This window comes from Caretta caretta, chromosome 2, assembly GCF_965140235.1.
Source record: "Caretta caretta isolate rCarCar2 chromosome 2, rCarCar1.hap1, whole genome shotgun sequence".
Lineage (NCBI taxonomy): Eukaryota > Metazoa > Chordata > Testudines > Cheloniidae > Caretta > Caretta caretta.
This window is the reverse complement of record NC_134207.1, coordinates 51,872,645-51,897,979: the sequence shown is the minus strand read 5'-3', so window position 1 is coordinate 51,897,979 and position 25,335 is coordinate 51,872,645. Positions and strand designations below refer to the sequence as shown.

The window sequence follows — 25,335 nt, the reverse complement described above, 5'->3', positions numbered from 1 at the left end:
CTAGTATACGGTAGTAACCCCTGAGGACAAAGCACATTTAGGGATCATTGTATCAATAGAAGAGGACAAAAGATTATTAATGGGCCCAGATCATTCAAAAATGGTTGGTCAGTTTTAAAATTAAGCACAAGCAGTTACTGCTTTCTGATTATGAATTAATGAAAGTCTACCCCAGCTATACAGGAAAAATGACAATATTCTGCCAATATTTTACAATATTCTAAAAACAAATATTATTATTGTTCTATATTCACTATTTGTTCTTGTCACGTGATATTATATAGCACTTACCCTGCTCTCTTCTAGGCTATCAAATGGACCTGGTGGATCATCCAAACAAAGAAACTCTCTCACTGCAAGGCTTCACCAAAAAACAAAAAAATTATATATATATATTGAGCTGAGGTGTAAAAGTAACATGCAACAATATCTAAAGATGAACACAACTGAAGGGTTTCTGCAAGTGACTAATGATTTTGTTAATGAAAGGAATCGATGCTTTCATATTATTCCCGCCAATATACATAAGTGTTTATATACTATTCTTTTTATGTCAGCCATGCTTGTGTGTTAAGCCAGTAACAGTACTTAACAGAGACTATATGAATTTCTCATAAGCTTTTACATCCATGCTTAAGTTATGAATTTAAAATATATAGGGGAGTTTAGTTTAAAATGAGGATTTCTGAGCTTCTTGAGAGAAATTGATCATTTTGATGACAATTGACTAGCTATTTCCCAGGCACCTTAAATATTTAACAGTAAAGTTCTCCTGGTTACTAAATATTAAAAGATGAACTAACATCACTACAGTACTATTTAGTAAGGGCTAGAACCTTCTAGGGATCTCTTCTTCAATTACATCAGTGGGGCTCTGCACAGACACAAGGGTACACAAAGATAGATCTATTTGCAGGATCTTGGTTTAAAATCCCAATCCATTAACCAATACACAGTAAAAAAATTCCAGGTACCAAGTTTGGTGTTACCTGGATGAATTACATGTAAGTGGGACATGTTATGTCATTACTAAAACCTATATTTTATAGATGACATTTGTAACTAATACGAATTCATCTTTAGAAGCCAGACATTTCCTGTATCAGAAAACAGAACCTAGAAGTTCACACCAATAGATAATATAATGTCTGCATTCCTTTGTCTTAGTGTATGTAATTATTAATTTGAGTGCCGGGCATGCCCATTGCACTGCATAGCTTTTGTACATTTCTTGAAAAAATAAACATTTTAAAAAATATTAATATTAAATAAGTTAAATACTTTTTAAAAAAAACATTTCCTCAAATCTATCTCCTTCCTTGACTGGCCAAGACCTGACTTCTGGGGTTCTGGTTTACCCTGCTACAGATATCATCATCATCTTTAACTTGGATTAAAAACAATGTCAAGAAAGCAGTCCCTTACACCCTTTAAGTGTCTAAAGCTAAAACTGGCACAGTAGAAACACAAGTCTAGGTCCCTAATTTCCTATTCCCCCCTTCACTCCCTACAGGTTGCATGCAGGGAATGCCATTTTCCCCTTCTCTCAACCACACCAAAATCTGAAACACAGGAACAGGTGTTCAGTGTTGTGGAAGAGCACATGTAAAACTTAATGGGAACAAGTTTTTTTCACCTACTTGTTTAATTAACCAACTTTAATTAAGACTGGCAACTAGAAATGCAGAAATACACTCTCCACCCTATGCTTAACCATTTATTTTGCTATTTTTTCTTCTTTCAGCTTTTCACTCTGCAGTCCACCAGTCTAGTGGAAAGAGACTGCTATACTCCATTTGATTGCTGGATTGTCGAGTATGTTCCTAAATGCTTTTTTCAACTCAGTTTTGAATGACCAGTTGATGGTGCTTCAACTTTCCTGTTCGAGAGACCTCTCCCTCTTTGGAATTATTTTTGCCAATATGAAGTTTAAATTCCCACTTGCCCCAATCGCCTCACTTTTTAATCACAGTAGGCAGCAGTACCCCTTACACCACCGTAAACAGTTCCTCTCTGGGAAATCAGTTGGCTGTTTTATAGATTAAGTGGAGGTTGGAGCCCATGTGAGAGACACAATATTGACTCTGAAGTTAAGACTGCATCCAGACTTTCATTACAGGCCTTAATTTTCAAGCCTCCATCCCATTCAAACTGTGACCAGTGTAAACTATTTGTCCAGAGTTTTCTGCAATTAAAATAGTTTTTCCTAAGAATTTTGAGTTTTAAATATTCACATAGTACTTGAAATCACTATGTAATCCTAACAATTGTGGCTGGATCTAATCCAACTGCTAATTTTAGATTTGCTCCAGCCATGACTGATTGGATTATAGAGTGATCTATTAATTTTCTAGAAAAAAAAACCCAATCCAACACTTTTCACATGTAAAAATAGTTATTCAACCACAGAAAGTTGGGCCATATTGAAAAACAACCATATTAGAGCAATGTGTAAAATTTGTTTAGTTGACTGTTTAAACAGCTGACCCTCTTTTAATATGGTTCTATAGTCCATCTTTATCTGGTTGAACCATTCTTTTTATAAAATGTGAGCTGTGTTGAATGAGATTGCATATGGCTAATGCGGAAGAATTATTACATAAAAGCACGGCAGCTCACCATTGTCCTCTAATATCTTCACCCTTGATTTCAGAAAGTTCAGTCCAAATGTATTTTAAAGTATCTAGTTTCACATTATTTTGGTGGAAATCCTATTACACTACAAAATGTGGGATTAGAATAATGTGACAAATACTGTAAAGCTCTTTAGTGTGGAAAGAGGATAACCAAAAAGCGTAACAATTACATCTAAGTATTCAGTCTGCTATATAAATACTTCTATTTACAATAGGTCATATCAATTCCTTGGTGTCTCTGTAGAACAGCTTGTGGGAAGTCCTGTGATTTTCTACTGTAAATTATTTGGCAAATTAGAGTCAAGTACAACAATATACATTATGCATTTTTGCATTAACAGAAATTAAGAAATTAAAAGTTATGGCTACTATTTACTGTAACTCCCTTGGGAATGCATTTTAATTTGTATTACTATGGTGTTTAACTTTAATTTCACTGCCCCATCCCCCTTCCAATCAGGAACTTTAGGGAGAAAAGAGGAAGAAATGAGATTCTCTTCCCCTTTCCTTTATCCCTACCCTTTCAGACCATAATGGGGAAGGGAGTTTCCCCTCTCAGATTGTGAGATAGAATCTTAGGACTGGAAGGGATTGTGAGAGGTCATCTAGTCCAGTCCCCTGCACTCATGGCAGGACTAAGTATTATCTAGACCAGGGGTTCTCAAAATTCATTGCACTGCGATCCCCTTCTGACAACAAAAATGACTACACATCCCCAGGACGGGGGACCGAAGCCAGAGCCTGTCCGAGCCCCACCACCCTGGGCCAGGGGAGGGGGCACAGCCCAAGGGCTTTAGCCCCAGGCAGGGGGCCTGTAACCTGAGCCCCGCTGGCCAGGGCTGAAGCCTTCTGGCTTCAGCCCCATGTGGTGGGGTTCAGGCTTCAGACCCGGGCCGCAGCAAGTCTAAGCCAGTCCTGGTGACCCCATTAAAACCGGGTCATGACCCACGTGGGGTCCTTACCCAGAGTTTGAGAACCACGGATCTAGACCATCTCTGACAAGTGTTTGGAGATTTTTAAGAGTCGGCTAGACAATGATGAGTCCACAACCTCCCAAGGCAATTTATTTCACAGCTTAACTGAAACGTGGCACCCAGAACTGGACACAGTACTCCAGCTGAGGCCTAACCAGTGCAGAGTAGAGCGGAAGAATTACTTCTTGTGTCTTGCTTATTACACTCCTGATACATCCCAGAATGATCTTTGAGTTTCAGATCATTGAAGATTTCCTAGTTAAGCCAGGGTGGTCTCTTGCCATACTTCCTATCTTTCCTACACAGTGTGATAGTTTGCTTGTGCCCTTAATAATGTCTCTTTGAAAAACTGCAACTCTCTTTAACTGTTTATCCCCTTAGACTTGCTTCCCATTGGATCTTACCTACCAACTCTCTGAGTTTGCTAAAGTCTACCTTCTTGACATCTATTATCTTTATTGTGCCGTTTTCCTTCCTACCATTCCTTAGAATCATGAACTCTACCATTTCATGATCACTTTCACCTAAGTTGCCTTCCACTTTCAAATTCTCAACCAGTTCCTCCCTATTTGTCAAAACCAAATCTAGAACAGCCTCTCCTTTTGTAGTTTTCGCCACCTTCTTAATCCCCCTGCATGGCCCTCTGCTTCTCCTACCACCTGTTACTACATGATTCCCTCTTCCCTCAGTCCTATTGCCTATCTATAAGAAGGCAAGAAGACAGAAACAGGCAGCAGTGCCAAGTGAAAGACACAGCTGCATTATGCTGCATCTGGTGGGCAGGGGAGGCAGAGGAAGCAAACACATGTGTAAAGCTATCCTACAAATCTCAACAGCAGGAAACTGAGTGCCTCCCTTTAAGACTCCCCCTAGGGTAGGGTGGAGGGACAAGAGAGATGTTGCTGCTTCTGAAGAACAAAGCACAGCCTACTCAGCAGGTTAGACTTCTTTCTCCCTCCTGCCCCATTACATGAATTTGCAGGAGTATGTTAAGTTTTGTAGGTAGAGATCTGGCTCTCCAATGCACCAGGAAAATGATCAGACAAGATGCATAGCTACTAAGTTTTTTGCTGCTCTATGTGACCTTTTATTCAAATTCAGACATAATTTGCATATTTGCAAACAACTTGCATACTACCATACATTTCAGCTTTAAATTATTGTGTGAATTTAGTGCTAGCGAAAGGCACCTCACAGCCCTAGCAAAAGAAGTTCTTGATCAGCAGGCAAGCTTCCCACACATGCTGCTTTGCCAGCATGCCTCAACCCTAATATGGCAGGGAAGGGAAAACAAAGAAAAGACTTCCTCTCAAAAGAACAAAGGTAGTTCAGTCTCCATGACCCACGCAGTTCTTGGCCTCTCAGCAAATCAGCACAATATGTGGTGGTGTGATGACAAAGCTAGAACAGAGATCCACAGACTCCTCCAAACAGCCATTCAAAGGTGGTAATTTTTAATCCCTGCTGAGCCAGGAAGGATTCAGACTGGTGACCTACTGATGAAAGGTTCCATAGCTTATTAGTAAGGCTGCAAGTTTGTCATGGCAGTCACAGATTCCGTGACTTTCTGCGACCTCAGCGACTTCTGCAGTGGCCAGTGTGCCTCGTTCAGGGGCAGGTCAGGCAGCCCCTCACCAGACGCACCAGCCACTGTTGGGGCAGTCTCGGGACACCGGGCGACCCCCTCCCCCAACACCCAGCAACAGAGTTTGGGTGTGGGAGACGGCAGGGATGTGGTGAGGCGGGGTCTGGGCAGTGCTTACCTGGAGGGCTCCTTGAAGCAGCAACATCCCCCTCTCTCAGCTGTGAGGTGGAGACGTGGCCAGGCAGCTCTGCATGCTGCCTCCTCCCAGAGCGCTGGATTCGCAGCTCCGATTGACTGGGAACCGCGGCCAATGGGAGCTGCAGGGATGGAGCCTGCAGACGGTGGGAAAAGCTGGCTGGCCATGCCTCTGCCTAGAAGCTGAGTGAGGGGGATGTCGCTGCTTCTGGGGATCCCCCCCAGGTAAGCGCCGTCCAGCGCCTGCCTTACCCCGTCCAGTGCCCCAACCTCCTACCCCCTCCCACACCGAAACTCTGCTGCTGTGGGGGCAGGGAGGAAAGAAGTGTGGAGCCAGATAAGGAGCCTGACGGCCCCGCCAACCACCCCGGCCAGCACCAGAGGGGGTCCCGGGTTCCATGCCGCCGACCACTCTCCCAGCACCCGGGCTGCCTTCCCCCAGCCCCACTTTCAAGTTTCAATCAGGGGTATATCATAAAAGTCATGGATAGCTCACGGGCTGTGAATTTTTGTTTACTGCCCGTGACCTGTCAGACTTTTACGAAAAATATCCGTGACTAAAATGTAGCCTTACTTATTAGTAATGACATGAGGCAACAAGTCCCCCAATCAGTGTGAATGTTACACCTTCAAGAATAAGGCTTACTTTCTAGAAAAATAAGATTATTAAATCAAATTCTAAACTTTTTGGAGCTTACAGGGGCAGGGTCTACCAGGTTTTGGAGGCACAGGCAAGTTTTCTGACATTGATACACTCACTTCTTCAAACACACTCTAAAAGTACCACAACGCCACCCCTTCTTCAAAGGAAAGCTCCCATTAACCAAAATATGAACACTAATATGACAAAACATAAGCAAAATATTCAAATTCACTTCTAAATACGTTTTACAATACAAAACCATTCCAACTGTTACTCCTGGGAATGGCATTAACTTAAGAAGGGGTCATAATACACATTTTCTCCAACATGGGTCATCAGCAGGGTGCAAGCCCATGACCTTCAGATCCACAGTACAAATTTCTTCCATTTCAGCTATAGACAAACCTCTAGAAGACATGTCACATGTGTAACTACTGGAAAACTCACTCTCGGACAATACTAGAATGTTAGGTATCAGGATTCCAGGTGTTGGGAGTAGAGTCATACCTCAACATTTGGCATATTCCTTCTGAAAGTCAGCATGGAAAAGTGGATCTGTCATATTTGAGACTGGATTTCTATTCCTGCTCTGCCTGATGTGATCTTGTGCAATTTCTCAGGTATCTTACATGTAATATGTGTGAATAATAATTACCACCCCTTTGATAGGGCATGAGATCTTGGTTAATGCTGGTCGTGAAGTGTGCTGAAACATTAACAGCAGTTGGTGCAAGAGCTGAGAAAACAACTCATGGTCTCCTGGCTTGGGATACATTCCACTAGGCTACAGGATATTCTGTAGTGGAACATGTCTCTCTCTAAGATGCATGACAGGCCTATTAAATATGAGAGTCACTGTGAGATGTGAGGCCCTTGATAGAACTACAGATGCATGGCAGCAGAGTAAGGGCTTATCTACACTAGAAAGTTGTACCCATAACTATACGGGTATAGTTTAAGCAGTACAACACCCATAGTGTGGGCTGTTATATCAATATACAGGTGCTTTATACAGGTGTAGCTATTCCTTTACACTAGTATAACTGCAGGCACACTAGAGCTTTCCCTGGTGTAATTATTCTGTTTTTGTTTTTTAAAGCTACACTCTTAATTAAAATAGTTATCTCAATACAACTCTTAAGTGTGGATCAGACCTAAGAGACTCTTGAACAGCATAATAACCAGTGCTGCAGTTTTGTGGGACTAAACCAGTTAGAGGCAAGCAAAACTGTAAGGGCAATTCTAAAACTAAAACAAACACACACTGAATTTAAAGACCGGGATGTACAACTTGACCAAGTAACAGTTGTCAGAGCCATAACTAAATTTCCTGATTTTACTTCATATAAAAACACTTTTAGTAAAGGGTTTTGTATTCAATTTCTTCGTGATGGTGGGGTGGAAAAAAAGAACTTTACTGTTTAATTGTGCATTCATACATTCTCAAACAAGTCTCAGAGCATTTTTATGAACATGCACATTCTAAACGTAAGCTCTAACAGTCAATTCAAATACCATGAATTCTGAACTATTGTATCCCAGAATGCACAGCATAGTACAGAGTGCACAAAATTTGATTGCAGACTGAGGTGACCAGCAGGACAGCTATTTTATTCAGATTCTGTGATACAGCCATCATGATGGCCAATTTAAGTACACTTTAAGTACCAATTTGGTACCCACTGCCTTACAATCTGAATACCACCCAACTATTTAAAAACAGAAACAAGTCTTACTTCCCAGCTTGATGAATAGCTTGATTAGTTTAACACTTCCTCCTCATCAGGGTCTATGTAGGAAGAACTTACTGAGAAAAACTAAGGTTCTGCATTTAGTTCTGCAAGTGGTGAGGGCCATGAGTATTCTCTTGTGGGAGCAAGTTCCATAGCTAGATCCAACTTCTGTGAAAATTCTGTCTCCTAAACTAACAAGCCTTCTCCTGTTGGTCAACAGTTCCATTTTTCTGGTGGAACGCAGCTATCATGCAAATGGTCATGTAGTTAGGACCAATCCCAAAAAAGATTTTGGAACAAGATGCCTTCCAGTCAAACATACAATAGAAATTTTTGCACTCTGCAAAAAGACATTTATGATAAGGAGACAAACTTGGTCTACGTTAGAAAATTAAGTTGGCTTACCTACATTGGTCAGGGAGGGATATGAAAAATCCACACCCCTGAGAGATGTAGTTAAGCCAACCTAACTCCCAGTGTAGACAGAGGTAGGTCAATGGAAGAATTCTTCTGTCATCCTAGCTACCGCCTCTCAGCGAGGTGGATTACCTACACCAACGTAACTGGTCACTTCAGTCTGCAATCAAATTTTGCGCACTCTGTAGTATGCTGTGCACTCTGGGATACAGTGGTCCAGAATTCATGGTATTTGAATTGACTGTTAGATCTTACGTTTAGAATGTGCATGTTTATAAAAATGCTCTAAGACTTGTTTGAGAATGTATGAGTGCACAATTAAACAGCCCTCCCATTTGCACAGGTAGTGTTTACTACACTGAAGGGCTGCAGCTTCCTGCTGCTGTAGCTTTTCAAGTGTAGACAAGACTTAAGGGCTTGTCTTCAAAGCTAAAAAAGCTGCTTTTTTCACCTCAGGGTAATTAACATGCCTTACCTATCCCAAGATAAAAAACACTGAAGAAAAAGCACTTCAGTTTTAGCATGAGGTAAACTGCCATGGTAAACTGCCATGGCTGGCAGGGGCATAGGGCTGTTTACCTCATGGTAAAACTGAAGTGCCTAGTCTTCAGTTTTTATCTCAAGATAGCTAAGGCATGTTAATTAACCTGAGATAAAAAGGCAGCTTTTTTAGCTATGAAGGGCTGAGGGGAAGAGCACATGGTCGCATTCATACAGTTTAAGGAAGCAACTTGGCGGCTCCTTTCTAAGTGCAAGCCCTGAGAGGGTGAAAGAGATGGACACTATTTACCTTTCTTTTAGAGATTCCCCTTGTTTCAGTGTAGGCTACCATGCAGAGGCTCTCTAATCTATACCTCTCCCTCCCAGCACCCACTTCAACCTCTTCTCCTTCCCCAATTACTCCCCCAAGAAATCTTAAAATTGTATTTGTTACTCTTGCTTCACAAGAAGAGGGTATAATTATCCTCAATTCAAAAGTCTCATATCAGTGGGACTCTAGAAAATTTTTATTGTATTATGGAAAACCAGAATTAATATAGAAATACTCTTGTTGCCATACCACTAATAAAACTACCTTGCATGGTAATACTATGTTACATAACTTTAAACACCTCAAATTTATGCACATTGTTGCAAGTGATTTTGGTGTAGTACTGTAGGCCCTTAAAACTGTGAAAGCCTATCATCTCATTCCAACATAAATTAAAAGCCATTTATTAATTCTGTATTCAACACAGAGAAATAATCCCAGAGTAAACATGCCTTGTGATTTGTCTTGCATTTAATTTTTTTTAAATGTGCAATTTTTAATTAACCATCTAAAATAGAATATATCACCATTTCCTCTTTATGGAGATTAAAAAGATGCAGTAAAATCTATATAATGGTTGATTGCACAGCACAAGCCAAACTGCCAACAAAATTCTGTACCTTATTGCTCAAATAGATGGGCTAGTCTGTTAGAGCCTAGAGAGGCCAACTCCAGGTGTTAGAGTACATGAGGGAAAAAAAAACAAAACAGTCACATACCAGTTAGCAATGTCTTTGTGAGCCACTAAATTCTGCAGGAATGCTTGTAGTCCCAACTGTCGATCTTCCAGGAAGTCAGGGTTATAATTATCCTTGAACCAGCGCTTTGGTGGAAGTGCCAATCGAAAGCCTGGAAACATATCTTTTAACTGAAATAGAAACCAAAGACAAATGAAGGAAGACTACAAATAAAGTACCTACTGAAATACTCAGATAAGCCACTAAACAGCTTTTACCTTGAGAATCAAATTCCCTTCCACCCTCATTAACTCAAGCACAATGAGTATTTGGCATACATAAAATGACTAATCTACACTATAAATTTCTAATCACAGCATTGCCATTCATTGTTTGGCCCTGGGCAGTCAACTGACCTCTCCATTTTTCCATCTGAAAAATGGGAGGAGTTACCCACCTCACTTTTGTGTTTTGATGCTTTAATTTTTTATATTGTTATGAGTTATAAAGCACTGCGCAAATCCTAAGTATTACAGAATCAAACATTTCATCGGTGTTGCACATAGTTTGTAAAGCATAGAGATAGATTATATCTATATAGATATATAGATATAAAAATATAAAAGCCATTACAAATCCAGAGGAATGCAAGTCATCCTTTTTTGGGCCAGCCAATCAAAATCAGTTTTGACACATAAATGAAGCACTTCTGGTATAGAGCATTAACATTTCAAGATACACAGATCCAGCAAAAATCCCACTGCTAAATATTTTGTGGCATATTCACACAGCAATGAAATGTTTTTGAAGTGTCAGAAATAACTAACTTTTACACTATTTTACCAAAATATACAAATGAAATATGAAAATGAACTATTACTTATTCAATCATGCATTATAGTCTTGAACTGAAAATAAATTTGAGATATCACAAGGGGTCATTTGTTGCTAGGGATGCCAACTTTCTGATTGCAGAAAACCGCACACCATTGCCCCACCCCATCAATGAGGCTCCGCCCCTGCTTACTCCATCTCCCCTTCCTCCACTGCTTGCTCTCCCACATCCTCACTCACTCATTTTCACTGGGCTGGGGAGGGTTGGAATGCAGGAGGAGGTGTGGGCTCAGGGGTGCAGGAGGTGGCTCCAGGCTGGGGGGTGGGGCAAGTGGTTGGTGTGTGGGAGGGCTCTCGCTTAATATGAGTCACCTATGCACTACTGCAGATAGATGTGTCTGTTTTTACAATCATACATATCAGTTACTCAGGGCAGTAAACATTTAAAAGCTATTCCATGATAAAAGCAAAAAATATTGCCCAATGGTCTACTTCTATGATAAATATCACCTGTATTTCAACTAGAAACCTTAGTTGTAATTTCCCTGAAATTAAAAATGATCTCATGAATCTCAGTACTAACCTAGGTTGGAGGTTTTAAGTGTAATGTTCTCTTCATCTTGCTAGAAAACTGAAGGCTACATACACCTGTAACTATATCTGGGTTCTGCCATCATCCCAATCCACAGCCTAAGCTGATTTGTGTATTGCATCATGTCTTTTGAACCCTGTTGCATGTATGGCCTTTTAGCTCAGCTATCGATAGACCACAGTATTAGTATTAACATACATGTTGAGTAAACAACTATAATTATTAGTGCACAGACTTTTCTCTCTCTGCTTCTTTTAAGTCTTGTCTATCCTTAGAGTACCAATTTAACTTACTGTAAAGCACTTTAAGCCTAAAACTTTGAGAGGATTCACCTATTAAAATGATAAAGAAAAATTCCGAATTAAGCCAAAAAAATTTTTGAAAGTACTCTGCAAGAGGAATGAGACAAAAAATCCACTAAAATAGTTTTCCCTTTAAAACAAACAAAATGTCTTTATTATGTTATGATGCTGATAAAAAAACTAGGAAATTCAAAGTAAAGGCTTTATATTAATGGCCTTCACTCACTCTCCTCCAAACAAAACTCCCTTGACAATATCATGTGAAAGTTTAGTCTTAGTTTCCAACTTTGACAACCTATATCCTAAGTAATGTTTTTTTGTAATGCATCCAGAAAATGCCTTCAGTCCCCCATCTACAAAACAAGATTAAGCTTTCTCCACCAAAACACATCAGTTTTGACCTGTAGAGAAAGAGTGTCGCGTTAAATCTCTGTGTTTATCAATTCTTGGCCTTTGTCTTGACATGACGAACAAAATTTAATTGTTAGATGACGACTAGGCTACTAGCAATTGAACTGATACCACCAACACTACAGCCAAGGAAAGAGAAAATGTGAAGGAAGTGGGTATGATCATGCTTTAACTAGTGCGAAAGCGGTACATAGAATGAGGAAGATGGAGATCAGGCTCTGAAATTTGTCCAGGAGGACAAACTAATTTACATTCAGTGGTCTTCTAGTTTAAACATTCTATTATATTTTGACACCTGTCATTATACAGGTGGCCTAGAGCAGAGGTGGGCAAACTACAGCCTGCGGGCCACATGCGGCCCACGGGACCGTCCTGCCCGGCCTTTGAGCTCCCCGCTGGGGAGGCTAGCCCCTGGCTCCTCCCCCACTGTCCCCCCTTCACCGCAGCCACGCCGCCGTGTGGGCAGTGCTCTGGGCGGTGGGGCTGCGCGCTCCTGCAGGGCGGCGCAGCAGCATGTCTGGCTCTGGCCAGGAGGTGCAGCTGCCAGACATGCTGCTCTGAGCCGGCATGGTAAGGGGGCCAGGGCCAGCGGCGTTTGGATAGGCATGGGAGTCCCGGGGGGCCTGTCGGGGGCGTGGATAGGGGTTGGGGCAATCAGGGGACAGGGGGGTTGAATGGGTGGGGGTTTCTGATGGGGGCAGTCAGGGGGTGGGAAGTGGGAGGGGGCGGGAGGCCAGGCTGTTTGGGGAGGCACAGCCGTCCCTACCCAGCCCTCCATACAGTTTTGCAACCCCAATGTGGTCCTCGGGCCAAAGTTTGCCCACCCCTGGCCTAAAGGATAATTAACAACAACAGGCACAAGGACTCCATGGAAACACTGTATATGCACAATGTGCAAGTTGTTACTTAAATTGCAAGACAATAACCAAGACATTGGTTATAACCATTATTGCACCCATGCTTCTTTGGGTCCATGTGCCTAAATCTCTTGATGTTAGATCAGGAGAAAAGGAACAAAAAGAGAAAGAACAGAACAAAAATTTAACAAGGATGAAAAGACAAATTACAATGTGTTTAGAAACATAAAAATGAAACATCAATGAACATACTGAAGAGGAAACAGAAATGTCAAATAGTAAGAGGCAAAATGTGAAGGACTTATTCTTGAGAATAAAGAGAAAATATCATTTCTCGTTGTAGACTCCCATACTCCTAAATTTTCACGTATCCCACCATTTGTGTTCTATAAACACTGAACAAACTTGTCCAGCAGAAATATCAGAAGTTCACTGTAAAAGGATATTATTTCTGTAAAGTTCAAAGTTAAGTTGCTGGCATATACAAGCTCTCTCCTGTGTTAGCCTTTACTTTATATCAGCTTCTTGTAATTAAAAAAATCAATACTTATGGAATCTATTAACTCACAAATCTCTGAAGACAAACACAGAAGACTAGCATTTCCCATAAACATATGTAATACTTTTGGTGCTCATATAAATCAGGAGCATCAGATCATACTGTTGATCAATACAATTCTACTGCATTGGAGACACTATGAAGATGAGGAGGTTAGATAAATACTCTATCATTCTTATAAGAGAAACTGGATAGTCTTACCCCACTTCTATCCAAGTGTTTAATTATTATGAGTTAAATACCCTGCACTCAGGTACATACACAGTGTATTATGAAGCATTAAAAGTTTCACTTGAAAAAAAATCATGAATTTTTTTCTAAAAGTGATAAATCCCAGTGTTTTCCAGTCATTAGTATAAACAAACAAGTCCCTTATATGTGCAAAGGAAGCAAAAGCAGAAGCAGAAGAAAGGTTAACGTAAGATAAGCAAAGTTAGAAATAAAGGAAACAAAAACAATAGAAAGATCACACAAAATCATTTGAGAACTTGCCAGTTTAAACTTGTTACTCACCTTGTCATTAAGCCTAGAGAAGTCAGTGTACCTTCTGAAAACCACCCAACTCTCCTCTGGACTTCTTTTTACCAGTATTTTGTAAACCTATTATGTAAAAATCAATAGCAGCTTCAAAAAAGGGTACAAGCAGGGCATCTTCCTATTATAGTTCTATGATTGGAAGGCTGAAATAACTCTCCTGTTCGAGAAAGTGGAAGGATGATATAAATGAAAAAAGTTTAACCAAACATATTAGCTAAAGATATTCTACAGATTAAAAAGCCCTAAATTTAAAAGTTCTCTTAACATTTAAATGGAAATTAACATGCACTGATCATGAAGGGGAAACTAAGGACTGACTTGGAAAGGGAAGGGCAAAAAAGGGAAACTCCTTTCTCTCGAAGAACAAAGGGTGAAATCCTGGCTCCAATGAAGTCAATGGTAAACTCCGATTGACTTCAATGGAGCCAGGATTTCCCCCAAAGTATTTTCCACCTAAGTTGAAACCTTTGGTACCAAAGATACATCAACAAAACATGCTATAACTAATTAGGTCTGTTGGAATTAGCCTGTATTACAGCTTTACTTTTTACTGATCCATGACACCAATCTCACTCTTAAACATAACATTGATGCTACCAAGCAGGCTCTGGGGCAGTATTAATTTTTAACTCTGTATCATCTAGAAGATCCAGATCTGCACTGGATAACGGTTTGAAAATTTGGTTGCACACACTCACACGTTCAGGTACTGCAGGACAACTCTGCTCCCTCCCGCCCTCCCGAAAAGACAATCACTGTTTTGGCTTCTATTTTTATTGAGCCTGGTAGTTTTTGTCCTCCCAAGTGACTGAACATGACAAACCAGCCAATAATGTACACATTAGTTCAGAGTGACCGAGCTGACAGTATCAAAATTGTAGTCATTGATCACTTGACTCAGATGTGGTGTCATTACACCACAACAACCCCACTTGATCAGGACATGCATGCAAATGAACAGGCACAAGGGATGGATTTTAAGCAGCAAGCCAAACTTTAACACTAATGTGCCCTTTCCCCATCTCACATACAACAGGTATTTAAGTGGGTCCAGTTTGGTGTTCACGACTTACAACATACAACCAATAACTTGAGGTAGACCCAGCTAGGCCCAACCTTGAGACTCAACTCACTTCTGAACGTCTCTACCTACTTCTGCATGGGAGGTAACAGTTATCAAGGGAGGACCTTAGTCTGAAGATTTCAGGTTTCCCATTTTTTCCCCATAGCAAAAAGACCACCAGTGAAATCCTGAGTCTCACTTACCTTTGGAATCTGGTCCCTTTTAGCCTTATCCACGATGGAGGAAGAGGCTTTTGAAAAGCCCAGGGAAGTTTAAATAGGAGAAGGGGCTTCCAGGAGAACCAGCTGACTAGCCTGTTCGCCCATCCCAAACCAATGGCAAGCCAGCAGACCTGAGGGGTGGAAGCCCCTTTACCACACATGCATGAACTTTCATGTTCTCCCCATGCACTGCGTACTCCTCCTTCAGGCTGCTCAAGATTATTCCCCTGTGGACTGCAGGGAAGGGGCACTTTTCCACCTTTCATTATGAATGGGAGACTCAACCTTTTTGGATATGGGGGACAGGAAAGAGGCATGGAAAAAAGTGACAGAGGCAGAGATAATGGTATAGAAAAATGCATTAATACCATGGAGCTAAAGAGGTACCGTTACACAGAAAATATTAACATTGTCCAAAAGAAAATAAGCTGAGTATCAATGATCTACAATATATAATATTTAAGTACATGAAGATCTGCAGTGAATCAAGAACTCATGACTTTATTAGTAAAAACAATGTGAAGATACTTCCAGTACTCCAAGATTACAACCTTGACTTCCAAGTGTAAGAAAAATAATGAAAAGTTTAGTTAATATTGGGGTTTTTTTGCACCGTATAGGCTGATACAGCTCCTTGATTAAATTGACAAGAAGCAAGAAATTTCTGGCAATTTAATTGTAAACAATTCTTCCCCCAGAGATATCCTATATATACTCTGCTTCTTCATACATTTTTCTTAACCATCTTTTTCCACTTGTATAATAAATTTTACAGTACTTCAAGTTTTTCATAGCAGATTCTTCATTTACTGGTCAAATACAAATTCTGCTATAGTCTCAGTAGCTGATAACTCTCAATTCTGGGAAATCTATGTGAATCCTCCTCAGAGAGTTAGACTACTTTTTGCTTATTTGGTCCTTCATAAAGGTAAAATTGTAGACAGTTGTACTATGGTTTAAAAATACACAGAATGATATGAAAAAGAAAATACAAATACACACATATATGAATAGGTCTTTAAGAATATGTCTACACAGTAAAGAGAAACCCGTGGCTAGCCCATGCTTGTTGGCTTGGGCTGTGCGGCGGTTTCACTGTTATGTAGACTTTCCCTTCTTATAAATTAAAAACACTTTTTATATATTTAACACCATTATAAATGCTGGAGGCAAAGTGGAGTTTGGGATGGAGGCTGACAGCTCGTGACCCCCCTATGTAAGAACTTTGTGACCCCCTGAGGGGTCCCAACCCCCAGCTTGAGAACCCCTGATCCAATGGCTAGAAGTTGAAGCTAGACAAATTCAAACTGGAAAAAAAGGTGTAAAGTTTTAACAGTTAGTAATTTAATTAACCATTGGAATAATTTACCAAGGCTCGTGGTGAATTCTCCATCCCTGACAATTTTTAAATCAATATTGGATGTTTTTATAAAAGATATGCTCTAAGCATTATTTTTGCTAAGTTCAATGGGCCTGTGTTATACAGGAGGTCAAACTGGATGATCACAATGGTTTGTTCTGACCTTGGAATCTATGAATCTATAAGGCAAAGAACTGGGTTCTAATGCAGAGTATCTGTGACTTTGGGAAAGAAAACCTACGTGCCTCAGTTTCCCCATCTGTACAATGGGGAAACTACTCTCACACCTCACAGCAGTATTTAGAAGCTAAATTAATATTTGTAATGCACTCCGAGATCCTTGAACTGAAGGTTTAATTATTTAAATGAAAAGCATTATGAAATCAAATTCATGATCCTATTATCTTTACAGGAAGAATTGCACTTCTCTGAAACAAACTTACAGTGAATTTTGCCCTTTCTTCCATCACCTCATAACCCAGTATAGTAGGTGTAGAAGGTCGATCTTCCCAGCTCCCAGAGTCTGTATTTTGCTCAATATCTTCCATAGGCTGAGTACAGTATTCAATAGATGTGTCCACAGCTGTAAATTTAGTCCTAACAAGTGGACTACTGCATATAGATGACATGGAGCCAATCTGTTCAGGCACACTCATCTTTTTAAAACTACCAATGGTAGAGTCCTCCAGCTGCCCTTTTGAAGAATTTGAGCTTGTTGAGATGCTCCCAAAGGAAGAACTTCTTTGGTTTCTGTGTGTTGTAAAGTTGGAAGAGGAATTTCCTATAGGAATAGGAACAGGAACATAGGGGGTTGCCATTCTTCATTAGAAAACTTCAGCAAATCTATACTTTGTGGTCCAAGAGTTTAAGGTTCATTCTCTTCTTTTCAAGAATACAATATCTGGAAACAAAGAAAACTTTGAAATGACTATCTTTCTTCATATTTCTACAATGAATGTAATGTTAAAATACTGTATTTGGAGGAGTCCACAATTACATTAAGATAACAGTTAAAACACCATTACATGGAATGTGCTATCATTTTAAGTGTCCCCTCAAAAGTTAATCTTTAATTTTTAAAAGGTGCATTGTCAGAGAAGTGCCTCTACCTCTCAGAGCCTCAAAACCTGAATGGATAGTTAAGGTATGACTTGCATCCCATTACATAACCCCCCGCAAAAAGATTACATTTAAATACTGTTGCATCATGGGTGACGCGTAGTGGAGGCTAAGCCTCCCCGAACCTCACACTGCTGGAAAGGAGGGGCCGTGGTGGATTTGGGATGCTCAGAAAAATCTCCCCCCACCATGGTCCCGGGGCTGGAGGCGCTCTCACTCCCTGCCATGGCCTCGGGGCCCTGGCGGGGGCACAGAGTTTTTCCTGTCTCAGGGCTGCAGCAGGGGTGGGGGAGGGGGAAGAAGCAGGGCCTTAGACGGAAGAGGTGAAGTGGGGGTCGAGCTGCAAGGGAAGAGGTGGAACAGGATGGGGGCTTGGGCAAACGGAAGAGGCAAAAGAGCGGAGAGGCTCCGGGCTCCAGCTAGGGTTGAGAGCTCTGCCGGTCCAGGCCAAGAGCTCGACCCCGGCTGAGTTCTCAGGTCCCCCATCCACTCGTGGCCCCGACCCAACTCTCAGCAGGGTGTGGGTGGGGCCTGAGAGCAGCAAGTGGGACATGGCCTTGGCCGAAAGAGGCGAGGCAGGGCAGGGGACTAGCCTTCCCAAGGGGAAGCGTCCCTCGCCGCCCATGTGTTGCATCACTAGTCTGCTGGAAAAATTATAACTTTAGGTTAAATATATAGATACTTAAAACAAACTGCAACTTTTAAAAATTTTGTAATTACTAATATTTAGCATAAACAAATTGAAGCTTCCCTCATGAAGTGTTACCAATTATACATTTTTGAAAGGCTTCAGAAGCACACAGTACAAACCAAATCCTTATGAATAATAATAATGATTTACATATTATGAATCAACGGAAACACATAGTAACCTACAGGTGTGGGTGGAATGGAAGATACATTTGCGTACATATAATATGTACTAAAATATGACAAGTATCCTTGGAAAGGAAATTATGAGTATGAAAAAAATGCTTAAGTGTAGAGCATATAATATTGCAGGCATTTATAGGGCATTCATAACCATGTTATCTGGGCACATTTTACATGGTTTGAGCTGGAAGCAATTAAGTATTAGAAGCATTTGCAGAACGAGTGGAGATTAGAGATTAAAAAGCTCAATAATAATAATGGGGGATTTCAACTATCCCCATATTGACTGGGTACATGTCACCTCGGGACGGGATGCAGAGGTAAAGCTTCGTGACACCTTAAATGACTGCTTCTTGGAGCAGCTAGTCCTGGAACCCACAAGAGGAGAGGCAATTTTGATTTAGTCCAACGAGAAGCGCAGGATCTAGTCCAAGAGGTGAATATAGCTGGACCGCTTGGTAATAGTGACCATAATATAATTAAATTTAACATCTCTGTGGCGGGGGAAACACCACAGAAGCCCAACCACAGTAGCACTTAATTTCAGAAAGGGGAACTACACAAAAATGAGGAAGTTAAACAGATATTAAAAAGGTACATTGCCAAAAGTGAAATTCCTGCAAGCTACATGGAAACTTTAAATACACCATAATAGAGGCTCAACTTAAATGTATACCCCAAATTAAAAAACATAGTAAGAGAACCAAAAAAGTGTGACCGTGGCTAAACAAAGTAAAAGAAGCAGTGAGAGGCAAAAAGGCATTCTTTAAAAAGTAGAAGTTAAATCCTATTGAGGAAAATAGAAAGGAGCATAAACTCTGGCAAGTGAAGTATAAAATATAATTAGGAAGGCCAAAAAAGAATATGAAGAACAGCTAGCCAAAGACTCAAAGTAATAGCAAAAAAATTAAGTACATCAGAAGCAGGAAGCCTGCTAAACAACCAGTGAGGCCACTGGATGATCAAGATGCTAAAGGAGCACTCAAAAACGATATGGCCATCGTGGAGAAATTAAATGAATTCTTTGCATCACTCTTCACAGCTGAGGATGTGAGGGAGATCCTTAGATTTGTCACCTAAGAAGAATGGCTCAAATTTGGGAAACTGTCTCAGACTGAGGTGTCATTAGAGGAGGTTTTGGAACAAATTGATAAATTAAACAGTAATAAGTCACCAGGACCAGATGGCATTCACCCAAGAGTTCTGAAGGAACTCAAATATGAAATTGCAGAACTACTAACTGTGGTGTGTAACCTATCATTTAAATCTGCTTCTGTACCAAATGACTGGAGGATAGCTAATGTGACGCCCATTTTTAAAAAGGTCTGCACAGGTGATCCCGGCAATTATAGTCCAAGAAGCCTGATTTCAGTACCAGGCAAACTTGTTGAAACTATATTAAAGAACAAAATTGTCAGACATACAGATGAACATAATTTGTTGCGGAAGCGTCAACATGTTTTTTGTAAAGAAAAATCATGCCTCACCAATCTACTAGAATTCTTTGAGGGGGTCAACAAGCATGTGGACAGGGGGATCCAGTGGATATAGTATAGTACTTAGATTTTCAGAAAGCCCTTGACAAGATCCCTCACCCAAAGGATCTTAAGCAAAGTAAGCTGCCATGGGATAAGAGGGAAGGTCATCTCATGGATTGATAACTGCTTAAAAGATAGGAAACAAAGGGTAGGAATAAATGGTCAGTTTTCCAGAATGGAGAGAAGTAAATAGTGGTGTCCCTCAGGGGTCTGTACTGCAACCAGTACTATTCAACATATTCATAAATCATCTGGAAAAAGGAATAAACAGTGAGGTGGCAAAATTTGCAGATGATACAAAACTACTCAAGATAGTTAAGTCTAAAGCAAACTGTGAAGAGCTACAAAGGGATCTCACAAAACTGGGTGACTGGGCAACAAAATGGCAGATGAAACTCAATGCTGATAAATGCAAATAATGCACATTAAAAAACATAATACCAACTATACATATAAAATGATGGGATCTAAATTAGTTGTTACCACTCAAGAGAGATCTTGGAGTCACTGTGGATAGTTGTTCTCTGAAAACATCCACTCAATGTGCAGCAGCAGTCAAAAAAGCAAATAGAACATTGGGAATCATTAAGAAAGGGACAGTTAATAAGACAGAAAATATCATATTGCCTCCATATAAATCCATGGTATGCCCACATCTTGAATACTGAGTGCAGATGTAGTCGCCCCATCTCAAAAAAGATATCCTGGAATTGGAAATGGTTCAGAAAAGGGCAACAAATGACTAGGGGTATGGAACAGCTTACGTATGAGGAGAGATTAATAAGATTGGGACTTTCAGCTTGAAAAAGAGACGATTAAGGGGGGATATGATAGAGGTCTATAAAATCATGACTGGTGTGGAGAAAAAACAAGAAAGTATACTTTACTACTTCTCATAACACAAGAACTAGGGGTCACTAAATGAAATCCATAGGCAGCAGGTTTAAAACAAACAAAAGGAAGTATTTCTTCAGACAATGTACAGTTAACCTGTGGAACTCTTTGCCACAGGATGTTGTGAAGCCCAAGACTATAACAGCGTTCAAAAAAGAACTAGATACCATTCATGGAGAATAGATCCATCAATGGCTATTAGCTAGGATGCGCAGGGATGGTGTCCCTAGCCTCTGTTTGCCAGAAACTGGGAATGGGTGACAGGGAATGGATCACTTGAGGATTACCTGTTCTGTTCATTCCCTCTGGGGCACCTGGCATTAGCCACTGTCAGAAGACAGGACACTGGGCTAGATGGACCTTTGTTCTGACCCAGTATGGCCGTTCTTTTGTTCTTAACTCCTTCAGGCACCCTGACTTTAAAGACATATATAATGTGCAAGAACACACTACTTCATACTTGGAGATCATTTTATACAGTTTTAAATTCTCAAACAAACAAACACACAAACAAACACACAAACAAACAAACATTTTGACCTATTATTTGCTAATGGTGGAGCTCAAAAATACAAAAAAACCCTAGAATCTTTGTATGGAACCAAATCATCAGAAAAAGAAAATGATGCAAATGTGACAGCCCAAAATCTCAACTGAACTTGAAGTAATTGCTCCTACGCATTTACTTGGATTGACAATACATGAAAAGGAAGAAGAAAAAACAGACAAAAAATTGTTTTGCTACTTGCCTAAAAGTGTTTTGACAGATAAGAGGCTCACATTGATGCAGTGAAGATGACCGGTTAAGGATCATTTTAAATGAGCTACCCATTTAATGCATTAAAGTTTAATACTACTCTCACATTTAATTACAATAAAGCAGTGGAATCATTTATACCTTAGCTACTTCATGGATACATACAGCAAAACATTCAGCACACTCTTTCTAGTGCTACAACAAAGTAAACAACTTTTCTCCATCTTATCCAGACAGACCTTGATTTTCCCTGTTCTTCGGAAGAGATTTGTTCCTCTCCCAAAACTCTGTTTGGGATAGTTCACCCCAACAGCAAGCAAAGATTACACAGAAAGAAAAGAGCAGTCACCCTTGAAATTGTTGTCTGAAAATGATTAACTACTAAACAAACACCATCAAAGAACCGGATTCCAGAATTTCTGCATCATCGCATGCTACAAAACAAAGATGTTAATTTCTCCTGCCTCCATGTTTGCAACACCCAACTCTTCTCTCCTTGAAGTGAAGCATCTAAACTCAACACACCATAAAGAAAGAATCTGTCTGTATTTAAATGTATTGGATACTGCTAACGGTTTAAAAATCAGCATGTTTTTCACTAAAGCCACACCAAAAAAAGAGTTAAAAATGACAAAACTTAAAATCATACATTGTAAACAAAATTTTATTTAGAATTTATGATGTTTTTTAAAAAAACAACAACAACAACAATTTACTTGTCACTATTTATGCCCTGTTTAATTTGAGTGCTTCTCTACTTGGACAATGAAGTCAGTATTGTTTTAGTCAATTTCACTTCTAGTGTTCTGGTTTCAAACACTTGACTTTTGTTAAAATTTAGGAACATCTCTATTGGTCTTAGGTTCTATAAAACTTTGTTTTTACAAAAAATAAATTTGGGGCTAAATTTACATGGATACTGTCCATTTAGCCATTTATTAGTTTACTGAGATATTGCTCAGAGACTCAGTGAAGCTCAGGCCATTGTGCAAAATGTTGTAAAAAAAAAAAACACATACAGGAGCTTATTAATCAACAAGACAAAGGTGGCAGCAATAAAAAAGTGTGCTTACATAGGCTAGCTATGTCCATATGGTTCTGAATAATTTACATTTTTAAAACTAAATAAGAATCTCCACTAGCTCTTTACCCAGACATCAGTTGACATCTGCTCAGTAGTTTGTATTACTTCAAAACTGTTAGAACACATTCCAAAAATGTGGCAAATATCAAGCAAATGAACATTTGGTACTGTGATACAGCCCCAAATAAATTGGTTAGTCTCTAAGGTGCCACAAGTACTCCTTTTCTTTTTGCAAATACAGACTAATACGGCTGTTCCCCTGAATCCTATTACACTATTCGAGTGCAAACTGCTTTCTTAACATTAAATTTTCCAAATCTATCAGATAAATAGGCATATCAGATGCATCTAATTATACAGCACAAGAGGACACATAGAAAACTTCCTCCCCCCACCCCCACACTATTGAGTGCTCCACTATCTGGAACCTGGTAATTTGAACATTTTCTTCTTACATAATTTATACCATGTAGGCCAGTTCTTTTCAACCTTTTTTCATTTGCGGGCCCCTAAACAAAGACTCCTGGGGGTCTACAAACCACAGGCTGAAAACCACGAATATAGGCAATTTGAGTATTTTTTATAATGCATATAACTTTTAGGAATAAGAAGCACTATCTTGCATTTACAGAATCTGCACTTTCTTCTTCATATTTAGGCCTTCATACCTGGTGTATGTTGTCCGAACAGTCTTTTCTAGCTCATTAAGTCAATGGCAAAACTTCAGCGGGAGCAGAATCAGGCTCCAGTGGCAGGCCCCTTGAACCAGACCGCAGCTTCTTTACCTACTATACAGGTCCACAAGCGATTCCCACTTTTAAGACATCCAAAAACGTGAACACCTGCCCGCTACAAGGCAGGACGATATACCAGCCCAGACGCAAAATACATTCACCCACCTGACGATGAAACAGGATTTATTTTATTCCCCAGTGAGTTTCATTCGCCCAGGCAGCCAGCGCCGGGGCGGAGACCGGCCAGGCAGCGTGGGCAGCGCGGCTGGGGAAGGGGCGCGCTGCCGAGGCCCCCGGGACGGCCCGGCCACGGCTGCGGCGGGGGCTACCCTCACCCCAGGGCCCTAAGGGGGCGGGGGCCACCCGCGACCAGGGTCTCAGTGACTAGCCGGCCCGGCAGGGGGCAGCGGGTCACGGTACCCCGCACCGCCCGCCAAAGCGCGCGGGGGGCCGCCCCTGCTCCCGGGCCGCCAATACCCCGCCTCTCGGCGGGGCTCGGCTCCCTCCCTGCGCAGAGACTCCGCCCCCCACCCGAGTGCCCCAAGGGCAGCGGGGACCCCGACACCTCCTCACCTGCTCCCCGCCGCGCTCAGCCGCCGCACCAGCTGCCCCGCCCCCATCTCGCGCGCAGGGAGGCGGGGCTAGGCCCAGGTTCGCGAGGGAAGGGGCGGGGTAACGGTGCCAGTACCTGTGGGGTTCGGCCCTGCAACGGGCACTGGGACGGACGGGCCTAGGCCCGCCCCCCCACGCCGCTGGGCAGTGCCGAGTGCCCCTCCCTGCTGACTGTTGGCCGTGAGCTTGAAAAGCATTAAGACTACAAGTCCCAGCAGGCATTGGGGCCACAAATAGACGGCCACACCCGGCAGACACTGCGGCACATGCTAGGACCTGCAGGCTCTACTCACGGTATTGCGTGTTAGGTCACGCACGCCCCATGCGTCGCATTGTATGCTGGGAGTTGTAGTCTTATGGGTTGGCTAGTCCTGCTGGTTGCTATGCAGACTATATTGCTGATACTTGTGCTATCTTGAAGCAGAATCTGACTTTCCCCCTCCCTTCTGTTTGTACTAGCAGAGCCAGTAGCAGCAGGTTGTGCAGTAAATAGACACTTTGCCACAGGGAAAGGATTTTAAACTTTTGCAGTCCTCAGCCATGTCAAATGACTGGAGCCAAGAAATAACAAAAGTCAAGCTCCCATCTGTTCTTCTGTGTGTCACTTCTTTCTTGCATAGTCCTGGAGAAATAACCCCCACTCCAGTATACAGCAGTAGTTGCATATAGACAAGGGATTTGGGTTTGTAGGTTGGGGAAACTGAAAATAACTGAAAACTAAAATTTTGGTTTTTGAAAATCAAACATTTTTCAGTTTTCAAAAACAAACGAATGTTGGGGTTTCCTTTTTGGGGGAAACCCTGCTCCTTGCCTTCCCTGAAAAATCTTGATGAAAATATTAGCTTAAAAAATATCCTTTAAAAATGTTTTTGTGGAAAATATTTACTATTTTGTAAGTATCATTAGTCCCATTTTACAGATGAATAAACTGAGCCACAGAGCAGTGAAATGACTTGTCCAAGGTCATACAGCAGGCCGCTGGTAGAACCCAGCCCCCCAGAGACCCAGTCCATTGTTCTGTTGACTAGGCCGTACAGCATCCTTTACTAGTCTCCAAACTGCAATAGTTGAGAACCAGTGGCTAAGGCAGAGGCAACCCATGCCCGCTGATAGTGTGGGGGGGAAGAGTGAGGGCAGCCAGCTTCAGCAGTGTAACTGAGCATGCACAGTACAAACCAAGCAGCAATTCTGGGGGCGTCACTGCCACCCTTATGTGTCATCTTTGGACTAAAGAAATCAGGGACCCTTTCTGGATGAACTAAAGTTGCCAACTATCTGATTGCAGAAAACCGAACACCCTTGCCCCAGTCCCTGCCC

At 41.2% G+C, this 25,335-nt stretch overlaps 1 protein-coding gene across 6 annotated transcripts in view; it reads right to left on the bottom strand.

Annotated features, from left to right (window-relative positions):
- The window catches only part of SNX16 (sorting nexin 16), a 30,346-nt gene extending 6,113 nt beyond the window's left edge, over positions 1–24,233 (bottom strand). The window contains exons 1-6 of one of the 6 annotated variants that reach the window (XM_048841044.2): positions 23,980–24,233; positions 23,341–23,571; positions 16,851–17,308; positions 13,740–13,826; positions 9,714–9,862; positions 292–361 (exon numbers count right to left, since the gene is read on the bottom strand). In XM_048841044.2, coding sequence (XP_048697001.1) covers positions 292–361; positions 9,714–9,862; positions 13,740–13,826; positions 16,851–17,225 — 681 coding nt within the window. In that variant the 5' untranslated portion in view covers positions 17,226–17,308; positions 23,341–23,571; positions 23,980–24,233. Of the gene's footprint in view, positions 1–291; positions 362–9,713; positions 9,863–13,739; positions 13,827–16,850; positions 17,309–23,340; positions 23,852–23,979 lie in introns of those variants that run through there. The other 5 variants (XM_048841047.2, XM_075125084.1, XM_048841046.2 and 2 more) reach the window with 5 other exon arrangements.
- Between the last annotated feature and the right edge of the window lie 1,102 nt (positions 24,234–25,335).